This window comes from Pseudophryne corroboree, chromosome 2 (genome assembly GCF_028390025.1).
Source record: "Pseudophryne corroboree isolate aPseCor3 chromosome 2, aPseCor3.hap2, whole genome shotgun sequence".
Lineage (NCBI taxonomy): Eukaryota > Metazoa > Chordata > Amphibia > Anura > Myobatrachidae > Pseudophryne > Pseudophryne corroboree.
The window spans coordinates 886,453,982-886,477,496 of NC_086445.1; the positions used below are offsets into that span (position 1 = coordinate 886,453,982).

A 23,515-nucleotide genomic window follows, 5' to 3' on the forward strand; every position below is an offset into this window, starting at 1 on the left:
TCTCTCTGCTACCTCTTCCTGGATGTCCCAGCGCTTTCTTAAACTTAACATGTCTAAGACCGAACTGATCATCTTTCCTCCCTCCCACATAACCTCACCTCCTACTATCTCATTATCTATTGATGGCACTACTATCTCCTCTAGCCCCCAAGTGCGCTGTCTTGGAGTAATCCTTGACTCCTCCCTCTCCTTCAAACCACACATTCAGCACCTCTCACAAACCTGCCGTTTTCATCTAAAAAATATTTCCAGGATCAGACCCTTTCTGACCCAGGATGCTACTAAGACTCTTATCCACTCACTGGTCATCTCCAGACTGGATTACTGTAATCTCCTCCTGACTGGCATTCCTGACAAACACCTCTCTCCACTCCAATCTATCCTCAATGCTGCTGCCCGGCTCATTTTCCTCACCAAACGCACTACGTCTACCTCTCCTCTCTTACTAGACCTTCACTGGCTCCCCTTCCCTTTCAGAATCCATTTCAAGCTTCTCACACTCGCTTACAAAGCCCTCACCCACTCCTCTCCCATCTACATCTCTGATCTTATCTCCCTTTACATTCCCACACGTCCTCTTCGCTCTGCTAATGCACGACGACTTTCCTGCCTACGGATCACCTCCTCCCACTCCTACCTCCAAGATTTTTCACGTGCTGCACCACTTCTCTGGAATTCCCTACCTCTCCCCCTCAGACTCTCCACCTCTCTACAAAACTTCAAACGGGCTCTCAAGACCCACTTCTTCACCAAACCCAGCCAAATCTCATCCTAACCCTCTGTTCTACACTCTCCATGTACCCCATCTGTGTCACCCCTGTCTGTCTACCCCTCTCCTTTAGATTGTAAGCTCTCACGAGCAGGGCCCTCTTCCCTCATGTGCTTATCCTTTCTTAATTTAATAATCTTCAACTGCATCAACTCCAGCAGTCTTCTGCCACCTGATACTTATTCCAGTGTCATCTGCTGATGTAACTATGTTTATTTACCCTGTACTTGTCCTATACTGTCATCAACTGTAAGTTGCTGTTTTCCTGTTTGATTGTTTATGTATTCTGTAATTGTGCGCTGCGGAACCCTTGTGGCGCCATATAAATAAAGGATAATAATAATAATAATTATACCCAACCCCCAAAAAAGCTAAGGTTATCACAGCTATGGTGGCCAATCCCGGGATAGGGATTGGCGGGATCCCGGAATTTAGGGCCAAAAACGTCCAGGATTAAATCCCGGAATTGGAATGTCCAAACCCGGGGATTGAGTCAGCGTTGAGCGTCCACGGGGGAATTGGCTTCTTCCAGCAATTAAAGTTATGCTGGCCTCCAAACTGACTGGTTTTTATCTGCTGTCATAGGTAGAAGGGGGCCCTTGTGTTACTGGCCAATTCGCTCTACTACACGTTTTAGCTAATAAGGTGTGTTAATGTTCCAAAAGGATCTATCATCTTAGTGGGTTTATTGGATTCAGCATGTTTTACCGGCGGACGGGATGCCGGCTGTCAATATCCCAACAGCAGGATCCCGCCCACCAGAATGCCGGCAGGGCGAGCACTAAGAGTCCCTTTGCTGGCTCGCTGCACTTGCCACACTGCGGACTCAGTGGCTCGCTGTGTTCGTCACAGGATCTATTCCCTCTATGGGTATCGTGGACACCCACGAGTGGGAATAGCCCTGGTGTGCTGGGATTCCGGCTGGCGGCATCGTCAGCTGTCGGAATTCCGGCGTCGGTATCCTGACAGCTGGCAAATTAAACGCATCCCGGTTTATCTCTGTCCTTGCATTGTGGCATAATCCAATTTTGCCAGAACTATTATGTATACCTGATACAGCAGTGGTGAATTTTTCATTAAGCACGTGAGGCACGAGCCTAGGGGCGGCACTTGTTTGGGGGTGGCACTTGGATGTTTGTATTTGTACTGGCAGATTGAAATGTACCAGTAACTGCAAAATATTTCCACTGTACTGTACCATATGCCATCTTGAATGGAGTGTAAATAGGTAGGACATGCACATACTGTACTGCCCCTGTCAGCTGCCCTGCTTAGTAAATACTTTATGTACTGTATATATCATAAAAAAAGTCATAGTTAGTGGGGGGGGTTATTATTCTATTAAATTGTCTATCATCAAATTAGAGCTTATATCCAATTAATTAAATAATAAACCTGTTGTACCTAGGGATGCCCTCTAAAAAAAAATTCAGATAGTAGTAGTTGCAGTAATCAAGGTGGGAAATAATAACATGAGGCTAGATAAGGGTTTTATAGCATCCTGCATGAGAAAGCGGTGTTAGAAAGATGATACTAAAGAGTGTGAGAAACATTACACTAATATAACATGCTTGCGGAACAGGTGAAATAATGATATTGTCAGCTATGGGGAAGACTAGAGGAGGGGTAAAAACTCTAGTGGGGGTGATGGGTTTTGGACATATTAGGGGGGGTATTCAATTGTATGAAAACTCAGTTGGAAGTCTGTTTTCTCTTACGTCCTAGAGGATGCTGGGGACTCCGTAAGGACCATGGCTTATAGACGGGCTCCGCAGGAGACATGGGCACTATAAAGAACTTTAGAATGGGTGTGCACTGGCTCCTCCCTCTATGCCCCTTCTCCAGACCTTAGTTAGATCCAGAGCCCAGAGGAGATTGGGTGCATTACAGGGGAGCTCTTCTGAGTTTCTCTGAAAAATTATTTTGTTAGGTTTTTTATTTTCAGGGAGCACTGCTGGCAACAGGCTCCCTGCATCGTGGGACTGAGGAGAGAGAAGCAGACCTACTTAAGTGATAGGCTCTGCTTCTTAGGCTACTGGACACCATTAGCTCCAGAGGGAGTCGGAACGCAGGTCTCCCCTCGCCGTTCGTCCCAGAGCCGCGCCGCTGTCCTCCTCACAGAGCCGGAAGATAGAAGCCGGGTGAGTATAAGAAGAAAAGAAGACTTCTAAGGCGGCAGAAGACTTCAGATATTCCCTGAGGTAAGCGCGCAGCGATAAAGCTGCGCGCCATTGCTCCCACACACAACACACACTAGCAGGCACTGATGGGTGCAGGGCATGGGGGGGGGGGCGCCCTGGGCAGCAATATAAACCTCTAAGTCTGGCATTTATATGTATACAGGCTGCGGAGGCAGTAATTATAAAAATCCCCTGCCAGTTTTATACATTTGAGCGGGACCGAAGCCCGCCGCTGGAGGGGGCGGAGCTTGGTCCCTCAGCACTAACCAGCGCCATTTTCTCCACAGAGCACTGCAGAGAAGCTGGCTCCCCGGTCTCTCCCCTGCTGAACACGGTGACACAGGGCTGAAAAGAGGGGGGGGGGGGGGCACTTGTAAGGCACAGTGAGTGAATTACACAGTTAATTATATATAAAAAGCGCTATATTATCTGGGAAATTGTTTCCAGTGTCAGTTGGCGCTGGGTGTGTGCTGGCATACTCTCTCTCTGTCTCTCCAAAGGGCCTTATTGGGGAACTGTCTCCGTATAACTATATCCCTGTGTGTGTGGGGGTGTCGGGACGAGTGTGTCGGCATGTCTGAAGCGGAAGGCTCATCTAAGGAGGAGGTGGAGCAGATGATTGTGGTGTCTCCGTCTGCAACGCCGACTCATGATTGGTTAGACATGTGGAATGTTTTAAATGCAAATGTGACCTTATTACATAAGAGAATGGACAAAGCAGAGTCCAGGGGAAAAGCAGGGAGTCAATCCATGGCTTCGACTGGGTCACAGGGCCCTTCAGAGTCGCAAAAACGTCCCCTATCCCAAATAGCAGACACTGATACGACACGGATTCTGACTCCAGTGTCGACTACGATGATGCAAGGTTACACCCAAGGGTGGCCAAAAGTATTCATTATATGATTATTGCAATAAAAGATGTTTTGCATATCACAGATGACCCCTCTGTCCCTGACACGAGGGTGCACATGTATAAGGAAAAGAAACCCGAGGTAACCTTTCCCCCATCTCATGAGCTGAACGAGTTATTTGAAAAAGCTTGGGAAACTCCAGACAAAAAGCTGCAGATTCCCAAGAGGATTCTTATGGCATATCCTTTCCATGCACAGGACAGGGTATGCTGGGAATCCTCACCCAGGGTGGACAAGGCTTTAACGCGCCTGTCCAAGAAGGTGGCGCTAACTTCTCCAGACACGGCAGCCCTCAAGGATCCTGCTGATCGCAGACAGGAAACTACCTTAAAATCTATTTATACGCATACGGGTGCTTTACTCAGACCGGCAATAGCATCGGCATGGGTATGTAGCGCAGTTGCAGCTTGGACAGATACCTTGTCAGCTGACTTTGATACCCTAGACAGGGATACCATTTTATTGACCTTAGGTCAGATTAAAGACGCAGTCTTATATATGAGAGACGCTCAAAGAGACGTTGGGCTGCTAGGTTTCGAGAGCCAACGCCATGGCGATTTCTGCTAAGCGAGCCCTGTGGACCCGCCAATGGACGGGTGATGCCAACTCAAAGAAGCATATGGAGGTTTTACCATACAAAGGTGAAGTTTTATTTGGGGAAGGTCTCGCGGACCTGGTCGCCACAGCTACCGCGGGTAAATCTACTTTTTTGCCTTTTGTTCCCCCACAGCAAAAGAGAACTCCACAATATCAGATGCAGTTCTTTCGGTCGCATAAGTCCAGAAGAGGTCGGGGCTCATCCTTCCTCGCCAGAGGTAAGGGTAGAGGGAAGAGAACACCTGCTTCGGCTAGTTCCCAGGAGCAGAAGTCCTCCCCGGCTTCTACTAAATCCACCGCATGACGCTGGGGCTCCACTGAGGGAGTCCGCACCGGTGGGGGCACGTCTTCGACTCTTCAGCCAGGTCTGGGTTCTGTCAGACGTGGATCCTTGGACGATGGATATTGTATCCCAAGGCTACAAACTGGAATTCGAAGAGGTGCCCCCTCGCCGATTTTTCAAGTCGGCCTTGCCGGCTTCTCTCCCAGAGAGGGAAGTAGTGTTAGCTGCAATTCAAAAGCTATGTCAACAGCAAGTGGTTGTCAAGGTTCCCCTAGTCCAACAGGGGAAAGGGTACTATTCAACCCTGTTCGTGGTCCCGAAGCCGGATGGTTCGGCCAGACCCATTTTAAATCTAAAATCCCTAAACCTGTACTTGAAAAAGTTCAAATTCAAGATGGATTCGCTCCGGGCTGTGATCTCCAGTCTGGAAGGGGGGGATTTTATGGTGTCACTCGACATAAAGGATGCATACCTTCATGTCCCCATATATCCTCCTCACCAGGCGTACCTGAGATTCGCTGTACAGGACTGTCATTACCAGTTTCAGACATTGCCGTTTGGGCTTTCCACGGCCCCGAGGATTTTCACCAAGGTGATGGCGGAGATGATGGTGCTCCTGCGCAGGCAGGGAGTCACAATTATACCATACTTGGACGATCTCCTGATAAAAGCGAGATCGAGAGATCAATTGCAGAAGAGCGTGTCGCTCTCCCTGAGAGTGCTACAACAGCACGGTTGGATTCTCAATCTGCCAAAGTCACAATTGATTCCAACGACTCGACTATCATTCCTGGGCATGATTCTGGACACGGAACAGAAGAGGGTTTTTCTCCCAATGGAAAAAGCCCGGGACCTCCAGAACATGGTCAGAGACCTGCTAAAACCAAAAAGAGTGTCTGTTCATCAATGCACTCGAGTTCTGGGGAAAATGGTGGCAGCCTACGAGGCCATCCCCTTCGGCAGGTTTCATGCAAGGATGTTTCAGTGGGACCTCCTGGACAAGTGGTCCGGGTCCCATCTAAAAATACATCAGAAGATAAGCCTGTCCCCCAGGGCCAGGGTGTCTCTCCTGTGGTGGCTGAAAAGTGCTCACCTTCTAGAGGGTCGCAGGTTTGGCATTCAAGACTGGGTTCTGGTGACTACGGACGCGAGCCTCCGAGGATGGGGAGCAGTCACACAAGGAATACATTTTCAGGGGCTATGGTCAAGCCAGGAGGCTTGTCTACACATCAACGTAATGGAATTGAGGACCATATACAACGGCCTACGACAAGCGGAGAATCTTCTTCGCGACCTACCGGTTCTGATTCAATCAGACAACGTTACAGCCGTGGCTCATGTAAACCGCCAAGGCGGGACAAGGAGCAGAGTGGCAATGGCGGAAGCCACCAGGATTCTTTTCTGGGTGGAAAATCACGTAAGCGCTCTGTCAGCGGTCTTCATTCCGGGAGTGGACAACTGGGAAGCAGACTTCCTCAGCAGACACGATCTCCATCCAGGAGAGTGGGGACTTCATCAAGAAGTTTTTACAGAGATAACAAGTCTTTGGGGAATTCCTCACATAGACATGATGGCGTCCCGCCTCAACAAGAAGCTTCGGAGATATTGTGCCAGGTCAAGGGACCCTCAGGCAGTAGCAGTGGACACCCTGGTGACACCATGGGTGTTTCAGTCGGTCTATGTATTCCGCCCTCTTCCTCTCATCTCAAAAATATTGAGAATCATAAGACAAAAAAGAGTGTAAGCAATACTCATTGTTCCAGATTGGCCTCGAAGGGCCTGGTATTCAGATCTTCAGGAGATGCTCACAGAAGATCCATGGCCTCTTCCTCTCAGGGAGGACCTGTTGCAACAGGGGCCCTGCGTGTTCCAAGACTTACCGCGGTTACGTTTGACGGCATGGCGGTTGAACACCGAATCCTAGCTGGGAAAGGTATTCCGGGGGAAGTCACCCCTACTCTGATAAAGGCTAGGAAGGAGGTGACGGCGAAACATTATCACCGTATCTGGAGGAAGTATGTATCTTGGTGTGAAGCCAAGAATGCTCCTACGGAAGATTTCCATCTGGGCCGTTTTCTCCACTTTCTACAGACAGGAGTGGATATGTGCCTAAAATTAGGCTCCATTAACGTACAGATTTCGTCCCTGTCTATTTTCTTTCAGAAGGAATTGGCTTCTCTCCCAGAAGTCCAGACTTTTGTAAAGGGAGTGCTGCACATCCAGCCTCCTTTTGTGCCCCCAGTGGCACCATGGGACCTTAACGTGGTGTTACAGTTCCTGAAGTCTCACTGGTTTGAACCTCTTCAAACGGCTGAATTAAAATTTCTCACTTGGAAGGTGGTCATGTTGTTGGCCTTGGCATCTGCAAGGCGGGTGTCCGAATTGGCGGCCTTGTCTCACAAGAGCCCCTATTTGATTTTCCATGTGGATAGAGCAGAGTTGAGGACTCGTCCTAAATTTTTGCCTAAGGTGGTTTCTTAATTTCATATGAACCAACCTATTGTGGTGCCTGTGGCTACGGGTGACTTGGAGGATTCCAAGTCCCTGGATGTGGTCAGGGCCTTAAAAATCTATGTAGCCAGGACGGCTCGGGTTAGGAAAACAGAAGCACTGTTTGTCCTGTATGCAGTCAACAAAGTTGGCGCTCCTGCTTCGAAGCAGACTATTGCTCGCTGGATCTGTAACACGATTCAGCAGGCTCATTCTGCGGCAGGATTGCCGTTACCAAATTCGGTAAAGGCCCATTCCACTAGGAAGGTGGGCTCTTCTTGGGCGGCTGCCCGAGGCGTCTCGGCTTTACAGCTTTGCCGAGCAGCTACCTGGTCGGGTTCAAACACTTTGGCAAAGTTCTATAAGTTTGATACCCTGGCTGATGAGGACCTTGCGTTTGCTCAGTCGGTGCTGCAGAGTCGTCCGCACTCTCCCGCCCGGTCTGGAGCTTTGGTATAAACACCATGGTCCTTGCGGAGTCCCCAGCATCCTCTAGGACGTAAGAGAAAATAAGATTTTAAACCTACCAGTAAATCTTTTTCTCCTAGTCCGTAGAGGATGCTGGGCGCCCGTCCCAGTGCAGACAAATTCTGCAAGGCTTGTATATAGTTGTTGCTTACATAAGGGTTATGTTACAGTTGAGATCAGTCTTTAGCTGAAACTGTTTTGTTCATACTGTTAGCTGGTGGCGTATATTCCAGGTTATACGGTGTGGTTGGTGATGTGGGCTGGTATGAATCTTGCCCTTAGATTAACAAAATCCTTTCCTCGTATTGTCCATCTCCTCTGGGCACAGTTTCTCTAACTGTAGTCTGGAGGAGGGGCATAGAGGGAGGAGCCAGTGCACACCCATTCTAAAGTTCTTTATTGTGCCCATGTCTCCTGCGGAGCGCGTCTATACCCCATGGTCCTTACGGAGTCCCCAGCATCCTCTACGGACTAGGAGAAAAAGATTTACCGGTAGGTTTAAAATCTTACTTTTTCTTATATAATAGACAGGAAAAAACAGATACCCAACCGTCTTTCAAACAATTTAATATCCCCCATTGAGTTTTAGGTAAGACATCCGGTGCAGATGGTAGAGAAGCAGTTAGGCGCATGAGAAAAGAGAGGAGAGAGACCAGGGGAGGAGAGGTAGATTCATGTGTTATCAGCATATAAGTGGCAGGGGACGACAGAGGAGATATGAATTCACAGAGAGTTTGACAGCTAAATGGCTATTGTGTAATGTCTACGTTTTACCCAAATATTCTCAGTATTCATACTTCCTTTTTTCAGGTTCAACTTACTGCTAGGCCAAGGACTGTGAAGGGGGGAGATGGTTGATAGACAGACAGTCAAAAGGTCAACAGGGTCATAAGGTCAACATATGGTTTACACATGTTTTTTTAGGGTTTTTTCATATTTTTACAATTTTTGCTGCATTTCCTATCCATGTCACAAACTATTTGTTATGAGCCACAGCAGTGGCTCATTCCTGTTTGCATTCTGTTCATGTATTTTATGTTATATTTCTGTTGCATGCCAGGTTTTCTCATGTACTTGTTTAGAGTACTGATGTAGATCATTATGTGGTGAGTCTGTGTAACTGCAGTCTGTCTCTTGTATTTGGCCTGTGCTGTCTCAGCTGTCAGTTAATTAGGCCATTACCTTGTGCCTGGCTTCCAGCCATCCTGATTGGGGCATGTTTCCTTTATTACCCAGCCTGCCATGCACCTGGAGCCGGTGATAGAAGATTCTAGCTTCATGTCCAATTTGTACCTTTGTCCAGGCCCTGTCCAATGGTGGAATCTTGTATTGGTGCTATTGTATTTCTTGTGGTATCCAGTTGGAATCCTGTGTATCCTGTCCTGACAGAGTCCTGAGTGCATACCCATCACCTGAGTTCCAGCTTTCTGTGAATCAGCCTGCCTCTGGCTAAGGCTCTAGTTCCAGTTTATGGTTCCAGGCGTCCTGTTCCCAGTATCCAGTCTGAGGGGTTGTTTCCAGCTCGTCTCCTGTTCTGCTTCCAGTGGATTTAGCCTGGTTCTAGAGCACCTTGGAACTCCGGTGGTTTCTTCATACACCTCTCATGGTATCGTGAGTCCAGCGGCTCTGCCGTATTTGGCGACAGAGGTCGCATCTTCCGTTCCTATTTCAGTTGTGTATTTCTGCGGTGGCTTCCACACAGACTTAGTTGTTTATCTGTAACGGTGTTGCATTATCCGGCTAGGCCGCGATACTTTTGTTGTGTTCTTTGAGTAGCGACGGTGTCGCCATCTCCGGTTCGACCGCTTGCCTTTGTTCCTGTGTTGGGGTTTTGGCAGCCACGCCGCACATAATCTGTTTATTGTTTTCTCTGTATTCTCACCTGTTATTTGTCACGTTAGCCTTAGCTAGATAATCCCCTTATTCATTCGCAGTCTCGGTTGGTGCCCTGTTACCTAATAAGACCTGGGTGCATCGGAGTCTGGGCGGACCTAATTAGCCCATTCAAACGGGATCCGGTGTGAAGATCGACAGTGTCTAGGTCGGCAATGTTTAGGTCGGCCACTATAGGTCGACAGTCACTAGGTCGAAATGTTTTCAAGGTCGACAGGGTTTCTAGGTCGACAGGTCAAAAGGTCGACATGAGTTTTTCACTTTTTTTTTAGAACTATTTCATACTTAACAATCCGCGCGGACTACAATTGGGAATAGTAACCTGTGCCAAGCGCAGCAAGGCACCTTGCCCGAAGCATGGCGAGCGAAGCGAACCATGCGAGGGGACACGGTGCACTAATTGGGCTTCCCGGTCACTGTACGGAGAAAATGACACCAAAAAAACATGAAAAACTCATGTCGACTTTTTGACCTGTCGACCTAGAACATGTCAACCTAGTGACTGTCGACCTAGACACTGTCGATCTAATGATCCACACCCATTCAAACGCGGTTGCTAAAGGCAGAAGACTAGCTCTGCAGGCACCATGGAAAGTCCTCTATAAAATGTACCATATAAACTCCTGTGGTTTACTATGTCCTTATACAATGATCATATTTAATGAAAAATTATACATGTACATTGCACACTTTATTTATTTCAGTTATAATGTATTAAATTTTTTTTTGTTTGATATGTATAACACAATCTACTGTAGTTAAATAATCCAAATAAGAAATAAAAATGTCACATGTTCTACTACATCAAACTGTTAATAATAATTCCTATGTAATGAAGTTTCAGTAGTGTTATATTTAAAACTGCATATGCTATGTAGAAGTAGGGTGGGAAATGGGGTTTGGGGGGAGGAGACTCCAAAGCAATGGGAGGTACAGTATTATGCTAATCAAACTGTGATTATTTTTATTTTGATCTTTAATTCCAGATATTGGGACATTTGAGTTTAAACGTTGGCATTTTATATTGTGTTCTTTCTGGCGGTCCTTGTGTTTAATGTGTTTTGACAATTACTCTTGGTGTTTCCCTAGGTGTGTATGCAGTACCTGAAGGACACAAACATGATGTTTGTGGGAGGATTAATAGTGGCAGTGGCTGTGGAACACTGGAACCTACACAAAAGAATCGCACTGAAGGTTCTGCTTATTGTTGGAGTTAGCCCTCCCCTGTAAGGCACATTATTATTTATTATTATTTATTATTATTATTATTATTATTATTGTAAAATAAAGCCACATGGGCTCATTTATTGATCTTCAATTTAGCTACCAAACCTCCACCACAATGCCCATTTTAGGTGCCTTTATCTACAACATTGATACTGCTTGTATGTGTCTGTTGTATACCATTCGTAAGTTAGTATGAGGTGGAAAGAGCTATAACCATTGGGGGGTACTCATTTAGCCACGATATTGCAGAACTGTGATAAATTACAGCAAATGCGATAATTCGGTATCCTATTAGCGGCGTTAAGTTGTCGACGATAAGTCTCCATAGAGTTTATCGCAGATTTCTCTTCACCGTCTCTGAGCAGGTGATAAGTAGTGCAAAATCCCCATTTTAAGGTAAAAATGTCAGTATTTGGTACAGAACCCCTGGGAGAATGACTAATTAGGCACTTAGAAGTTTTTAATTATTTTTAATTGCCCAATAATGAGATGTCAGTTTTGGGGTAAAAAAATGCAAAGTGATGGAAATTGGGGTACAAGGTATGGGACAGGTATAACGGGGTGCTTGATGAGTGGGACAAGTGTTTTTAGACTTGCAGGTGGGAGTAATTGGTCAATTCCACTTGTTATAAAGAGTACCCTACAAGGACTCAAATATATACTTGTACCCATTTTTATATACCCCACATTTAATGAGAGCACTTATTTTGCTGAAACAAAATAGCTTTCTATAATGTTTTCACATAAAAATAAAGCATATGAAAGCCATTTGACCCAATTTAATGACACAAAATAGTTGTACTATGGCCACTAAAAGACTTCTATAATGTTTTCCTATATTAGTTTGACTTTTTTGGGGGGACACAGGCAGATTTCCCCACTTTCTTCTATACTTATCTCAGCTTTTGCCGGCTAGAATTTTCGAGCGAATCCCATTATCTCCATTTTGTAATAGAATAGGTGCGAAAAACGGGAGCGTGCAGAAAGCGATAAGATTTTTCGTGAGATAGATGCGATAACATTAGTTGCGTATCTCCTTATCGTGTCTAATTGGATATCCCCCACTGTGTAGGTAGTAATAGTGTTAGAACCTTTGGTTAACAGCGGACTGCTAAACATTAATGTATATACAGCAGCAAGTAGGGATATCCATCGAATGATTAACCATTGACAGTCTCCATCGTTGGTGTCATTGATGCTTTCCATCGATGAGAAACAATTGATAGTTCAATGGGCGTAATTTGAACTACACAATGGGTGTATAACTATAAGGGCCGTGCAACTCAAAAAAAAATAAAAATGTATCGCCATCAGATCTATGCCATCGATGACCGAGAAATATCCGATTTCCACTACTGATGGGAAAACCATCGATAGCATACCATCAATGTTTTGCTACCCATCAATGGTCAGTGGTCAACCCTAGCAGCAATCAGATATGTGGATTGATCTTATAAAGTACACTCATTATGGTTTTGTGACCTTGCCGTGTATAAACACTTGTACTCCATAGTTGCTTACCTTGCTGCATTATGCAGGAGACATAAATAGTAGCAATCTCCCTGACTCCCTGAATAGACCACCAATCTCCCGGATTACCCTTTATCCCCATTATGTACCTGTTACATTCTTGGTGGGCAGGGCCAGTGCAAGGATTCTTAGAACCCTAGGCAAACTGTCTGCCTACTGCCTCCCCCCCCCACCCACCCCCTCACACACACCAATACCCACCTTCCAGCTGCTGTTATCGAATAGGGAAACAACCCGCTGGGATCCTGAATGACCTTTTACTAGGGCTGCGCTCAGGTAAGCAGCAGGGGGGGGTTAGATATAGGCTGTGGGAGGGGGGGTTAGGTATAGGCACCACAAGGGAGGGATCGGCTGCGGATTTAGGTTTAGGCTGCTGCCAGGGACGGTTAGAGGGGTATTGGAGGGAAGGTAAGTATAATTACCTAGCCCCTTTCAGGATTCTAAGCATCGGGATGCAGCGGTCAGTCTTCTGACCGCCGGCATACCAAATGCCGGCATATCGCATATATATCTCCTATATAATAGCCCTGTGATTCTGTGCCTGGGTCTCTAACGCTGGGCGTGGCTAAAAGCTCTTATTGGGTTAGTGGCAGGTCTATCACACCCAGTCCACAGCTGATTGGGCGAGAAGTGCCCTCCCACACAGGTTCCATCCAATGGGAGGCTCTGCCCTTTGCCTGCTGTGTTTTCACAGAGCAGGATTAGCAATGGGACTGATGTAGGTGCAGCTCCAGCCCCACACCCCAAAATAGTCCCACTGCATCTTCATCAACATACCCTCCAACAATTTACACATAAACATTGATGCAAATGTGAAAAGGGGTCGTGGCCACGGCTACAGTGGCGTGGCCACGCCCCTTTTTCTATACTTTCAATGGAAGCTTGGAGAGTCAAAAAATGGTACAGACCATAAAAAAAGGGACTGTACCTGCCAAAAAGGTCCAGCTGGAGGGTATGCCACTCCATCTGCAGCAAGTCTCTGTGCTGTAGCTAGGGGAAAAACCAATCCTTTTACTGCAGCATCCTATGGGGGTCATTCCAAGTTTATCGCTAGCTGCATTCGATCGCTGTGCAGCGATCAGGCAAAAACTCTGCACTTCTGCGCATGCGTATGCAGCGCAATGCGCACGTGCGGCGTACTATTACAACGAATGATGTCGTTTTACACAGGGTCTAGCGATGCTTTTCAGTCACACAGGCAGCCGCAGAGTGATTGACAGGAAACCAGGAAGTTTCTGGGTGTCAACTGACCATTTTCAGGGAGTGTTTGGAAAAATGCAGGCGTGGCTGGGCGAACGCAGGGCGTGTTCATGACGTCAAATCAGGAACTGAATGGTCTGAAGTGATCGCAAGTGCCGAGTAGGTCTGAAGCTACTCTAAACTGCACAAATTTTTTTTTTTGTAGCCGCTCTGCAATCCCTTCGTTCGCACTTCTGCTAAGCTAAAATACACTCCCAGTGGGCGGCAGCATAGCGTTTGCACGGCTGCTAAAAACTGCTAGCGAGCGATCAACTCGGAATGACCACCAATGTCTTGCTGCCAGTCCACCTGCCCCCTCCAGCATCAACAATCCCCACTCCCTAGCCGCGCCGCAGGTGGAACAAAAGCTGCTGCGGCCACTGGCATAGATGTGTATGAAAGCGGCGCAGCGGAAGACTTTCATAGGCCACCCTGCGCCGCATACTCTCTGAGCCCCGGAGCCTGCTCTGCGTGTGATGTCACAGAAGTGCCTCCCCGCCACAGCCGCACCCAGATCCCCAGAGGCCCTGACTCCTCAACACAGCACCTGTGCTGCCGGCCTGGAAGCCCCGAGATGGTTAATGTAATGGATAGAGAGGGTGATATCGCGCAGGGTAATGTATGGATGCTGAATCAATGTAAAAGGTGACAGTGCTGTGCAGTGCAGTGCAGTGGGTGTGCAGTCAGGGCCGTTGCTAGAGTGTTCGGCGTCCCCCTGCAAACTATAAATTTGCACCCTCGCATACTTTACAAATGCACAGTGCACACACAATGACCCCTGTAGTAAAGACACTTACACATGTAATGCCCCCTGTACCAGAGATGCTTACACATGTAACGCCCCCTGAACCAGTGACGCTTACACATGTCACGCCCCCCCTGTACCAGTGATGCTTACACAAGTAACACCCCCTGTAGCAGTGACGCTTACACACGTAACGCCCCCTGTAGCAGTGACGCTTACACACGTAACGCCCCCTGTAGCAGTGACGCTTACACACGTAACGCCCTCTGTGCCAGTGCCGCTTAGACACGTAACGCCCCCTGTACCAGTGCCGCTTCCACACGTAACGCCCCCTGTACCAGTGACGCTTACACACGTAATGCCCTCTGTACCAGTGACGCTTACACACATTATGCAGCAGTCATACATACACACACACACACACACACACACACACACAACAGACACACATATATATATATATATATATATATATATACAGGTTGAGTATCCCTTATCCAAAATGCTTGGGACCAGAGGAATTTTGGATATGGGATTTTTCCGTATTTTGGAATAATTGCATATCATAATGAGATATTATGGTGATGGGACCTAAATCTAAGCACAGAATGCATTTATGTCATATATACACCTTATACACACAGCCTGAAGGTAATTTTAGCCAATATTTTTTATAACTTTGTGCATTAAACAAAGTGTGTGTACATTCCCACAATTCATTTATGTTTCATATACACCTTATACACACAGCCTGGAGGTCATTTAATACAATATTTTTAATAACTTTGAGTATTAAACAAAGTTTGTGTACATTGAGCCATCAAAAAACAAAGGTTTCACTATCTCAGTCTCACTCAAAAAAGTCCGTATTTCGGAATATTCCATATTTCGGAATATTTGGATATGGGATACTCAACCTGTATGTATATATATATATATATATATATATATATATATATATATACATATACACACACACATACATACTGTACATACATTACACACATACACAGTCACACATATATACAGTATACACAGACACTGTATATACACACACACACTCACTCTCTTTCCAGACACTTATCTAATGAAGTCTGGCTGGCCGAAGCTGTAGCAGCTCATCCTCCTGCTGCAGCATGGTCCAGTGTAGCTCCGCCCCTTACTCCCATCTAGCTCCGCCCACTTTGGCTCCCTCCCACCCACTGAATGTCACACAGGGGAGGGGAGAGCGGAGGTTTTGTGCTGACGGCGCCGAGGTGGAGAGGAGGCATTGTGCTGCTGGCGCCGAGGGGGAGAAAAGGTTTTGTGCTTCCGGCGCCGCTGCATGTGTGACAGCAGCCGCCAGCAGTAGGGATAGCATCAGAAGCTCAGCACAGGGATGCAGAGCAGGGAGAACGTCTCTCCTTCCTGGTGCCTCCCTGCACTGCATCCCTTTGCTAAGTGGCTAGCGCCGGCCCTGTTTGCGGTGTCAACTGACACTGCACAACACTCTCACCTATTACATTGATTCAGCCAGTCACACAGTTCTGCCAGCCAGTCACTATTGTTAACACCAGTGTCCCAACGCGCCGCATTACAGGGAAGTAGACGCACTACATAAACTACAGCTCCCGGCAGCCCTTAGCACCGAAACATTCCGCCCCTTAGGCCTGCTGGGAGCTGTAGTTTATTGCGTACATCTTCTTCCCTGTAATGCAGTGTATTGGGACACCGGCGCGAACAATAGTGACTGGCTGCTGTGCGAGTCTCTGGGAGAGCCACTGCCAAAGGGAGGACAGCAGCTTAGCTGCTGACAGGAGGAGTAGCAGGAGAAACATTACCCTCCCCTCCCCCACTCGCAGTACCTCCGGCCCCAAAATGACCCCCAAATACTATGATCTAAGCTGTTTTTGAGGTTTTTTTGTAAAAAAAACCCGAATCCGACAAAAAAATTTCAGGGAGGTTTTGCCAAAACGCGTCCGAATCCAAAACACGGCCGCGGAACCGAATCCAAAACCAAAACACAAAACCCGAAAAATTTCCGGTGCACATCACTAGTGTGTGTGTGTGTGTGTATATATATATATATATATATATATAGATATATGTATATATAGATATATAGATATATAGATATATATATATAGATATAGATACACATACACACGCACTGTGTATATGTATATATATATATATATATATATATATATATAGATACACATACACACGCACTGTGTATATAGATATAGATATACACATACACACACACACACACTGTATATGTGTATATATATATATATATATATATATATATATATACATGTAGACATATATATATATATATATATATAGGGAGTCGGGACATGTAGGTACAGTCAGTGTACTGCATACTAGTGATGAATAGGGGCCAGCAGCAACGGCACTGTGTACTCAACTAGCCGCTGCAGCAAGACAAAACTAAGCCGGGCTAACATACACTGTTGTAGGATTAGCTGTCACCCTGAACTCACCCAGCTGTACCGCCGCTTCCTTTAAACTTCTCGGTGGCGTGGCGGCAGCAATGAAGCAATGATGTGACTTCACGCATTGCGACTTCACATCGTGCGGGGGGGGGGGGGGGGGGGGAGGAGGAGGAGCGCCAACACACTATGCAGGGCAGGGAGCTCAAGTTGCTCTGAACCCGGTGTCCAAAGGGGCAAGTTGCGATCGGTGGGCGGAGCTTCATACAGGTCAGAGGTGGCGTATCCGACGGCCACTTGCACTGCAGGCAATACAGGCAATGCAGCAGGAATAAAAGAGCAAGCTACGGGATCCCCGGGGGGTTGCGCCTCTTACTAACTGCGGCAGCAAGTTACGGGGGCGGGTGGGACAGCCCAGTGAAGGGATTTATGTTGCACTGTCCTCTTTTTGAAGGGGAAGAAGTCATTTTTATACCTGTCAGTCACAGCGGGCCGCCCCCTCAGGTCCCGGCGCTCATAGGCAGCTGCCTAATGAAAGCGCCGGCTCTGTTGGTGGGGGGTAAAGAAATCAGAGACACATACATTCAAATGGGATCATCAGTGCTATTTCCCTGCATTGGTTATAATGCACAATGGGGCAGATGTATTAAGCCTGAAGAAGTGATAAAGCAGTGAAAAGAAGTGATAAATGGGAGGTGATAGCGCACCAGCCAATCAGCTCCTAACTGTCATTTTTCAAAACCGTAATGATTAGCTGGTGCATTATCACCTTCCACTTATCACTGCTTTATCACTTCTCCAGGCTTAATACATCTGTCCCAATGATCCCTATGGCTACATGCATTTTATATTAGGTTTCTCGTGGCTACTTACAGTAAATGGAACCTCTTGTAAAACACAATACACAAAAATCCTGCAAAATATCAGTGTCTTTTCTTGAACAAGTAGAACTTTGAGGCTCATTTACATTTGCAAGTAAGTCATTTCTATGACACGCCTCTCTGATGTAGCAGTACATGTCCGCGCTGATGGGAGTTACATTCACAATCTCCCTGATATGCTTTTTCAAAAGTAAGCAAACACTGGATTCCTCAGGGAATAACATTAAGGTGTGGAGTTGGATCTTGATCTGAAGCACCAGCAGGCTTAAGCTTTCACTGTTCCCAGGATGCACTGCACTGCCTCCTCTATAGCCCCGCCTCCAGGCACTGGAGCTCAGTTTTGTTAACCAGTCCAATGCAGTAGCAGGTAAGAGAGACGGTAGATGTTAGTCACATAGACCCACATTCTCACGACAGGAGAAGGGACTAGCGGCTAATGCCATACAAACCCAAAGAAGCTAAGTGCGTCAGGGTGGGTGCCCTGTGGAATCCAGTTTACCTCGCAGAAAGAGATTTAACAATGGTAAGTCTTACCATAAATCCCCTTTTCTGCAGGGGGTACACTGGTATTCCACAGGGAATAACATCGAGGATGTCCTAAAGCAATTCCTCATGGGAGGGGATGCACTGTAGCGGGCACAAGAACCCGGCGTCCAAAGGAAGCATCCTGGGAGGCGGAAGTATCAAAAGGCATAGAACATGATGAACGTGTTCACTGAGGACCACGTAGCCACCTTGCACAATTGTTCTGCGGACGCGCCACAGCGGGCCGCCCACGAAGGTTCAACCGACCGAGTAGAATGGGCCTTGACAGCAGCAGGAGCTAGAAGTCCAGCCTGCGCATAAGCTTGTGCAATCACCATTCTAATCCATCTGGCCAAGGTTTGCTTATTCGCAGGCCAGCCACGTTTGTGAAAACTAAAAAGTACAAAAAGGGAATCTGACCTCCTGATAGAGGCAGTCCTTTCCACATATATACGGAGAGCCCGTACCACATCCAAAGACCGTACTTTGGAGGACAAACCAGAAGAGATGAAGGCCGGAACCACAATCTCCTGATTAAGGGGGGTAATTCCAAATTGAGCGCAGCAGGATTTTTTTTAGCAATTGGGCAAAACCATGTGCACTGCAGGGGAGGCAGATATAACATGTGCAGAAAGAGTTAGATTTGGGTGGGTTATTTTGTTTCTGTGCAGGGTAAATACAGGCTGCTTTATTTTTACACTGCAAATTAGATTGCAGATTGAACACACCCCACCCAAATCTATCTCTCTCTGCACATGTTATATCTGACCCCCCTGCAGTGCACATGGTTTTGCCCAATTGCTAACAAAAATCCTGCTGCGATCAACTTGGAATTACCCCCTAAGGTGAAAAGATGATACCACCTTAGGCAAATAACCTGGGCAAGTTCTAAGAACTGCCCGGTCACGGTGAAAAATCAGAAAGGGTGGACGACAGGAGAAAGCTCCTAAGTCCGACACTCTCCTAGCAGAGGCAATAGCCAACAGAAAAACGACCTTAAGCGTAAGACATTTAAGTTCCACAGACTCAAGAGGTTCAAACGGAGACTCTTGAAGGGCATTCAGAACAACAGACAGATCCCATGGAGCCACATTAAGGACGTAGGGAGGCTGAATCCGTAAAACATCTGAACGTGGGGAAGAGACGCAATTTTCCTCTGAAACCATACTGACATGGCAGAAATATGAACCTTGAGGGAGGCCAAACGAAGTCCCAAGTCCAAGCCTTGTTGTAGAAAAGCCAAAAGTCTGGAAGTCCTGAAAGTATATGCATCATAGTTCTTACTGGCACACCAGGTGAAGTAAGAATTCCAGACCCTGTAATAAATTCGAGCCGAAGCCAGTTTACGGGCTTTCAACATAGTTTGAATGACCGCCTCAGAGAAACCTTTGGCTCTAAGGAGTGATGCTTCAAGAGCCACGCCGTCAAAGCCAGTCTGGCCGGGTCCAGGTAGACACCAGGGCCCTGAACGAGTTGGTCTGGGCTTTGAGGAAGTAGAAGAGGACGCTCTATCAAGAGACCCTGCAGGTCTGAGAACCAATGCCGTCTGGACCACGATGGAGCGATTAGAAGTAGTATTCCGAAACACTTCCCCCCAGCTCCGGTGCCGACCACACGTTTACCCTGCTAGGGCTTTCTGAGCCCACCCTACCACACCAGTGACCCCCGCTGTGTTACAGAGTCACCTGGGCACCATCCGGACTGCTCTCCCCAGCCGCTCTCCTCGGTGCTACTGTATCCGCGGCTCGGCAGTGAGACGTGCTGCGGGCTTTCCTGCTGGCTGCACCCGGAGCGCGCTTGGAGCCCTCTATTGGCCCCCTTCTCCTCACAGTCCCGCTAGCTATAGCGGAATCATCACCGCTTCTGGCCCAATTATTAATCCTGCGCCGCAGGGTTTAAAGGTCACGATCAGCCACGAGTCTGTGGCTGTTATCAGCTGTAATACAGGGACAGGTGCCTCAAACCCCGCAGGGCTTGGCATCCTTCAGCTCCACGTTTCTCTATGGACAAATAGTTGTCAGGTCCAACGCCTGGAAAGCACCCGCGCCCGGACCGCTCCGCATCCGTCAAAATGACCACAGAGACAACTTCTAAGATTCAACAACCCCCCCACAGCCACTGCTGCAAAGTGTCACCCCGCACTTACTCCCCCCCCCCCCTCCTCTCTTACATATGCGGATGTGGTGCAAGCTGTGAGTGAGACAGTGCAGCCTATGCTACAGGAACAAGCTGCAGCTAATGCAGCTGCCCTTCAACAAGCAGTTACGGATATAAGAGCCAGTGTAAACAACTGGCTAAAAGAGTCTTGGCAGTGGAACATACTGCCGGCGAAAACTTCCAAGCCATTTCCTCTCTGCAAGATCTCACTGCGCAGCTGAAAAGATCTGACACTCATGTCTGGGCTAAATTAGACGACTTGGAGAATAGATCGCACAGAAACAATTTGCGGATAGTGGGATTGCCGGAATCCCTTAAAGGGCCAGCCTTACACCATTTTTTGAAGCAGACACTGCCTGAACTACTTGATATCCTAGATGTTTGCTCAGATCTCGTAATTGAACGGGCCCATCAGACAGGGCAGCTGCGCGACTCTTCCTCTTATCGGCCCAGATTTGTTTTGTTCAAATGCCTGAATTAAATCCACAAGGAAACCATCTGGTCCGCCTCTAGGAGGAGGAGAGACCTCACATGGAATGGCACCAAAATTCTTATTTTCCAGGACTATTCTCCTGAACTAACATGGCTTCGTAAAGCCTTTACCCCGGTATGCTCGCAACTGGTCCAAGTCGGGAGGAAATTCACCCTTCTTTATCCAGCTCATCTAAGGGTCTTCAATGGCATGGCCTTCAAAGATTTTACTTCGGCCGAAGATGCAGCGGCATATGTACGAGAGCAGTCGAGCCCATTGGCGGAAGATGACACTTGAGGAAAATGCCTGTTGACTGCAAGATGTCCTCGGGAACTCTTTACTGCCTCCGTGCATTCTCTCCGGAGAAGTTGTGCACAGACTTTCTTGTTCCGTGCTTTCTTATCATACTGCCGCTGGTACTATTGGGACATTCAGCGCTGTAGTGATATATCAGCTATACATTTGTCTCTACCCTCTATTTCTTTGATTATTTTTGCTGCATACAGTTCTTTTTTTTTTTTTTTCTCGATTGACTATTTTACTGGATGATATGTTTTTGATAATATTGCTATGCTTTACTTTTTATTCCATTTAGGTACTGTTGTGGCAGCATTGCCTTTCGCTATTACCTATGTGACAGTCACTGGTTAGGTTTTCAATTTATGTTTACTAGACGGGGCGGTTTTGGCTGGGAGCTCCGCCTTCCAGACAAATTTACACCCTGTCTTATTTCAAATGTGTGAATTGTGAAGTTATTTCTTTTCCAATTCTTATTGGAGTACTCTTTGTACTCCTTCTCTATCTCTCTCTTTCCCCCGCTCCCTTCTCTCCTTCCCAGCGTTTTCTTATGGTGTTTTTTACGGAGTCTGTGTCACTTGTTTATTACCTCTATTTTGCGATATATGGCATCGATTAAGGTGGGCTCTTGGAATGTGGGAGGTATCCACTCCCCAATTAAGCGTAAGAAACTATTCCTCTATTTAAATAAACTACATTTAGATTTAGTGTTATTGAAGGAGACACAGTTATCAGTTTTATAAACATTGAAGCTATCCACCCTAGGATGGACAGTTCTTGCAACTGCCCCCTATTCTTCCAAAGCTAGGGGAGTTGTTATCTTGGCAAAAAAGCGACTCCCTCTAGAAATACTCCACACTGATATTGACCCTGACGGTAGATATCTCCTGGTTAATCTTTCCCTCTTTAACTCTCAGTACACTTTTTGTAATATTTATGCCCCTAATTCCCACTCTGCTCCATTTTTTCGCATATTACGCAAACTGACTCCATTTATGTCCAGCTTTTTACTTTTAGGGGGTGACTTTAATGTGGTTTCCTCCCCATTTATGGACTCTAATTCCTCTGCCCGCAGAAGGCCACCCCCTAGGATCGGTATACCTTTTATTTCACAACAGTTAATGCTAACTGATGCTTGGCGAGCCCTGCACCCTCTTGATAGGGACTTCACATGTCTATCTGCCGCTCATGGGTCGCTCTCGCGAATTGATTATATTCTTTTGTCCGACCCCCTCTTTTCTAATATAATTGAAGCACACATTGAGCTGATGTTTCTCTCTGACCATTCTCTTATTTGGGTAGCCTTTTCTTCTTTAGATGTAGGCTCCTATAAACTTTGGCGCTTTCCATCTTACTTCGCTTCTTTCTTGGATTTCCATAATAAGCTTGATTTATTTTGGGAGGAGTTCAGACTTGATAACCTTTCCACTTTGGAATCAGACCCTATCCTCTTCTGGCAGACATCTAAGGCTGTGATTAATGGGTCGCATAATTCAATATGTCTCCCAGACTAAAAAAGAACGTGCTTCCTCATATAAACTGCTACAATCTCAATTAACAACAGCTTACCAAACTTATAAGACTACCCCTACTCCTAGTACTAAATCTGGTTTTGTTTTGCTAAGCACAAATTTGATGGCCTCCTCGCCTCTATGGGTGATAAACATACCTTTTACAAAGACCATAGGTTTTATAGATTTGGTAACAAAATCGGCCGCTTGCTTTCCAATTTAGTGAAATCCTCCACTCCCTCATCTCTCATACTCTCTATTCAACGCCCTGATGGCACGTATGCCTCCGCAGGTAAAGATATTGCTTCTTTATTTTATGATTTCTATACAGGCATATATACACAACCTCCCAGACATATTTCTCACGAATCTTGTTTTTGGGAGTCTATTGATAACCCTTCCATTCCGACTGATGCTCAAGCTACTATATGCGCACCGTTCACACCTCAGGAAATAGAAGCCGCCATAAAACAGCTTTAAGCCCGTGAAGTCCCCTGGTCCGGATGGGTTCTCGGGAGAGTATTATAAAATGCTCCTCCCAAGGCTCATAGACCCATTGGTCTTGGTTTTTAATGCCCTGCTCACTGCTCCCTCTATGCCCAAGTATTTTACAGACCCTATTATCCGCCAACTGCCGAAGCCGGGCAGGAACCCCCACCTACCTGGTTCTTAAAGACCAATATCTCTACTCAATGTGGACTATAAATTGTTCACCAAGCTTCTGGCAGATAGGATAAAATTTCTACTACCCGGGGTGATTCATTCGGACCAGGCGGGCTTCATAGTCGGTAGACATTCCTCAGCTAATACCTGCAAGGTTATTGCGGCTTCCCATTGGTTAGGCTCCACTTTAGATTCTACTGCCTCTTTTTTACTATCACTCGACGCTGAGAAGCCGTTCG

The 23,515-nt window shown here is 46.7% G+C and overlaps 1 protein-coding gene and 1 long non-coding RNA gene across 2 annotated transcripts in view; one reads left to right on the plus strand and one right to left on the minus strand.

Moving 5' to 3' along the window:
- Positions 1–23,515, plus strand: part of SLC13A5 (solute carrier family 13 member 5) — a 223,572-nt gene that overhangs the window by 123,433 nt on the left and 76,624 nt on the right. The window contains exon 3 of the mRNA XM_063955993.1: positions 10,681–10,817. Coding sequence (XP_063812063.1) covers positions 10,681–10,817 — 137 coding nt within the window. The remainder of the gene's footprint in view (positions 1–10,680; positions 10,818–23,515) is intronic.
- The window catches only part of LOC135049959 (uncharacterized), a 60,429-nt gene that overhangs the window by 2,023 nt on the left and 34,891 nt on the right, over positions 1–23,515 (minus strand). The window lies entirely within an intron of this gene.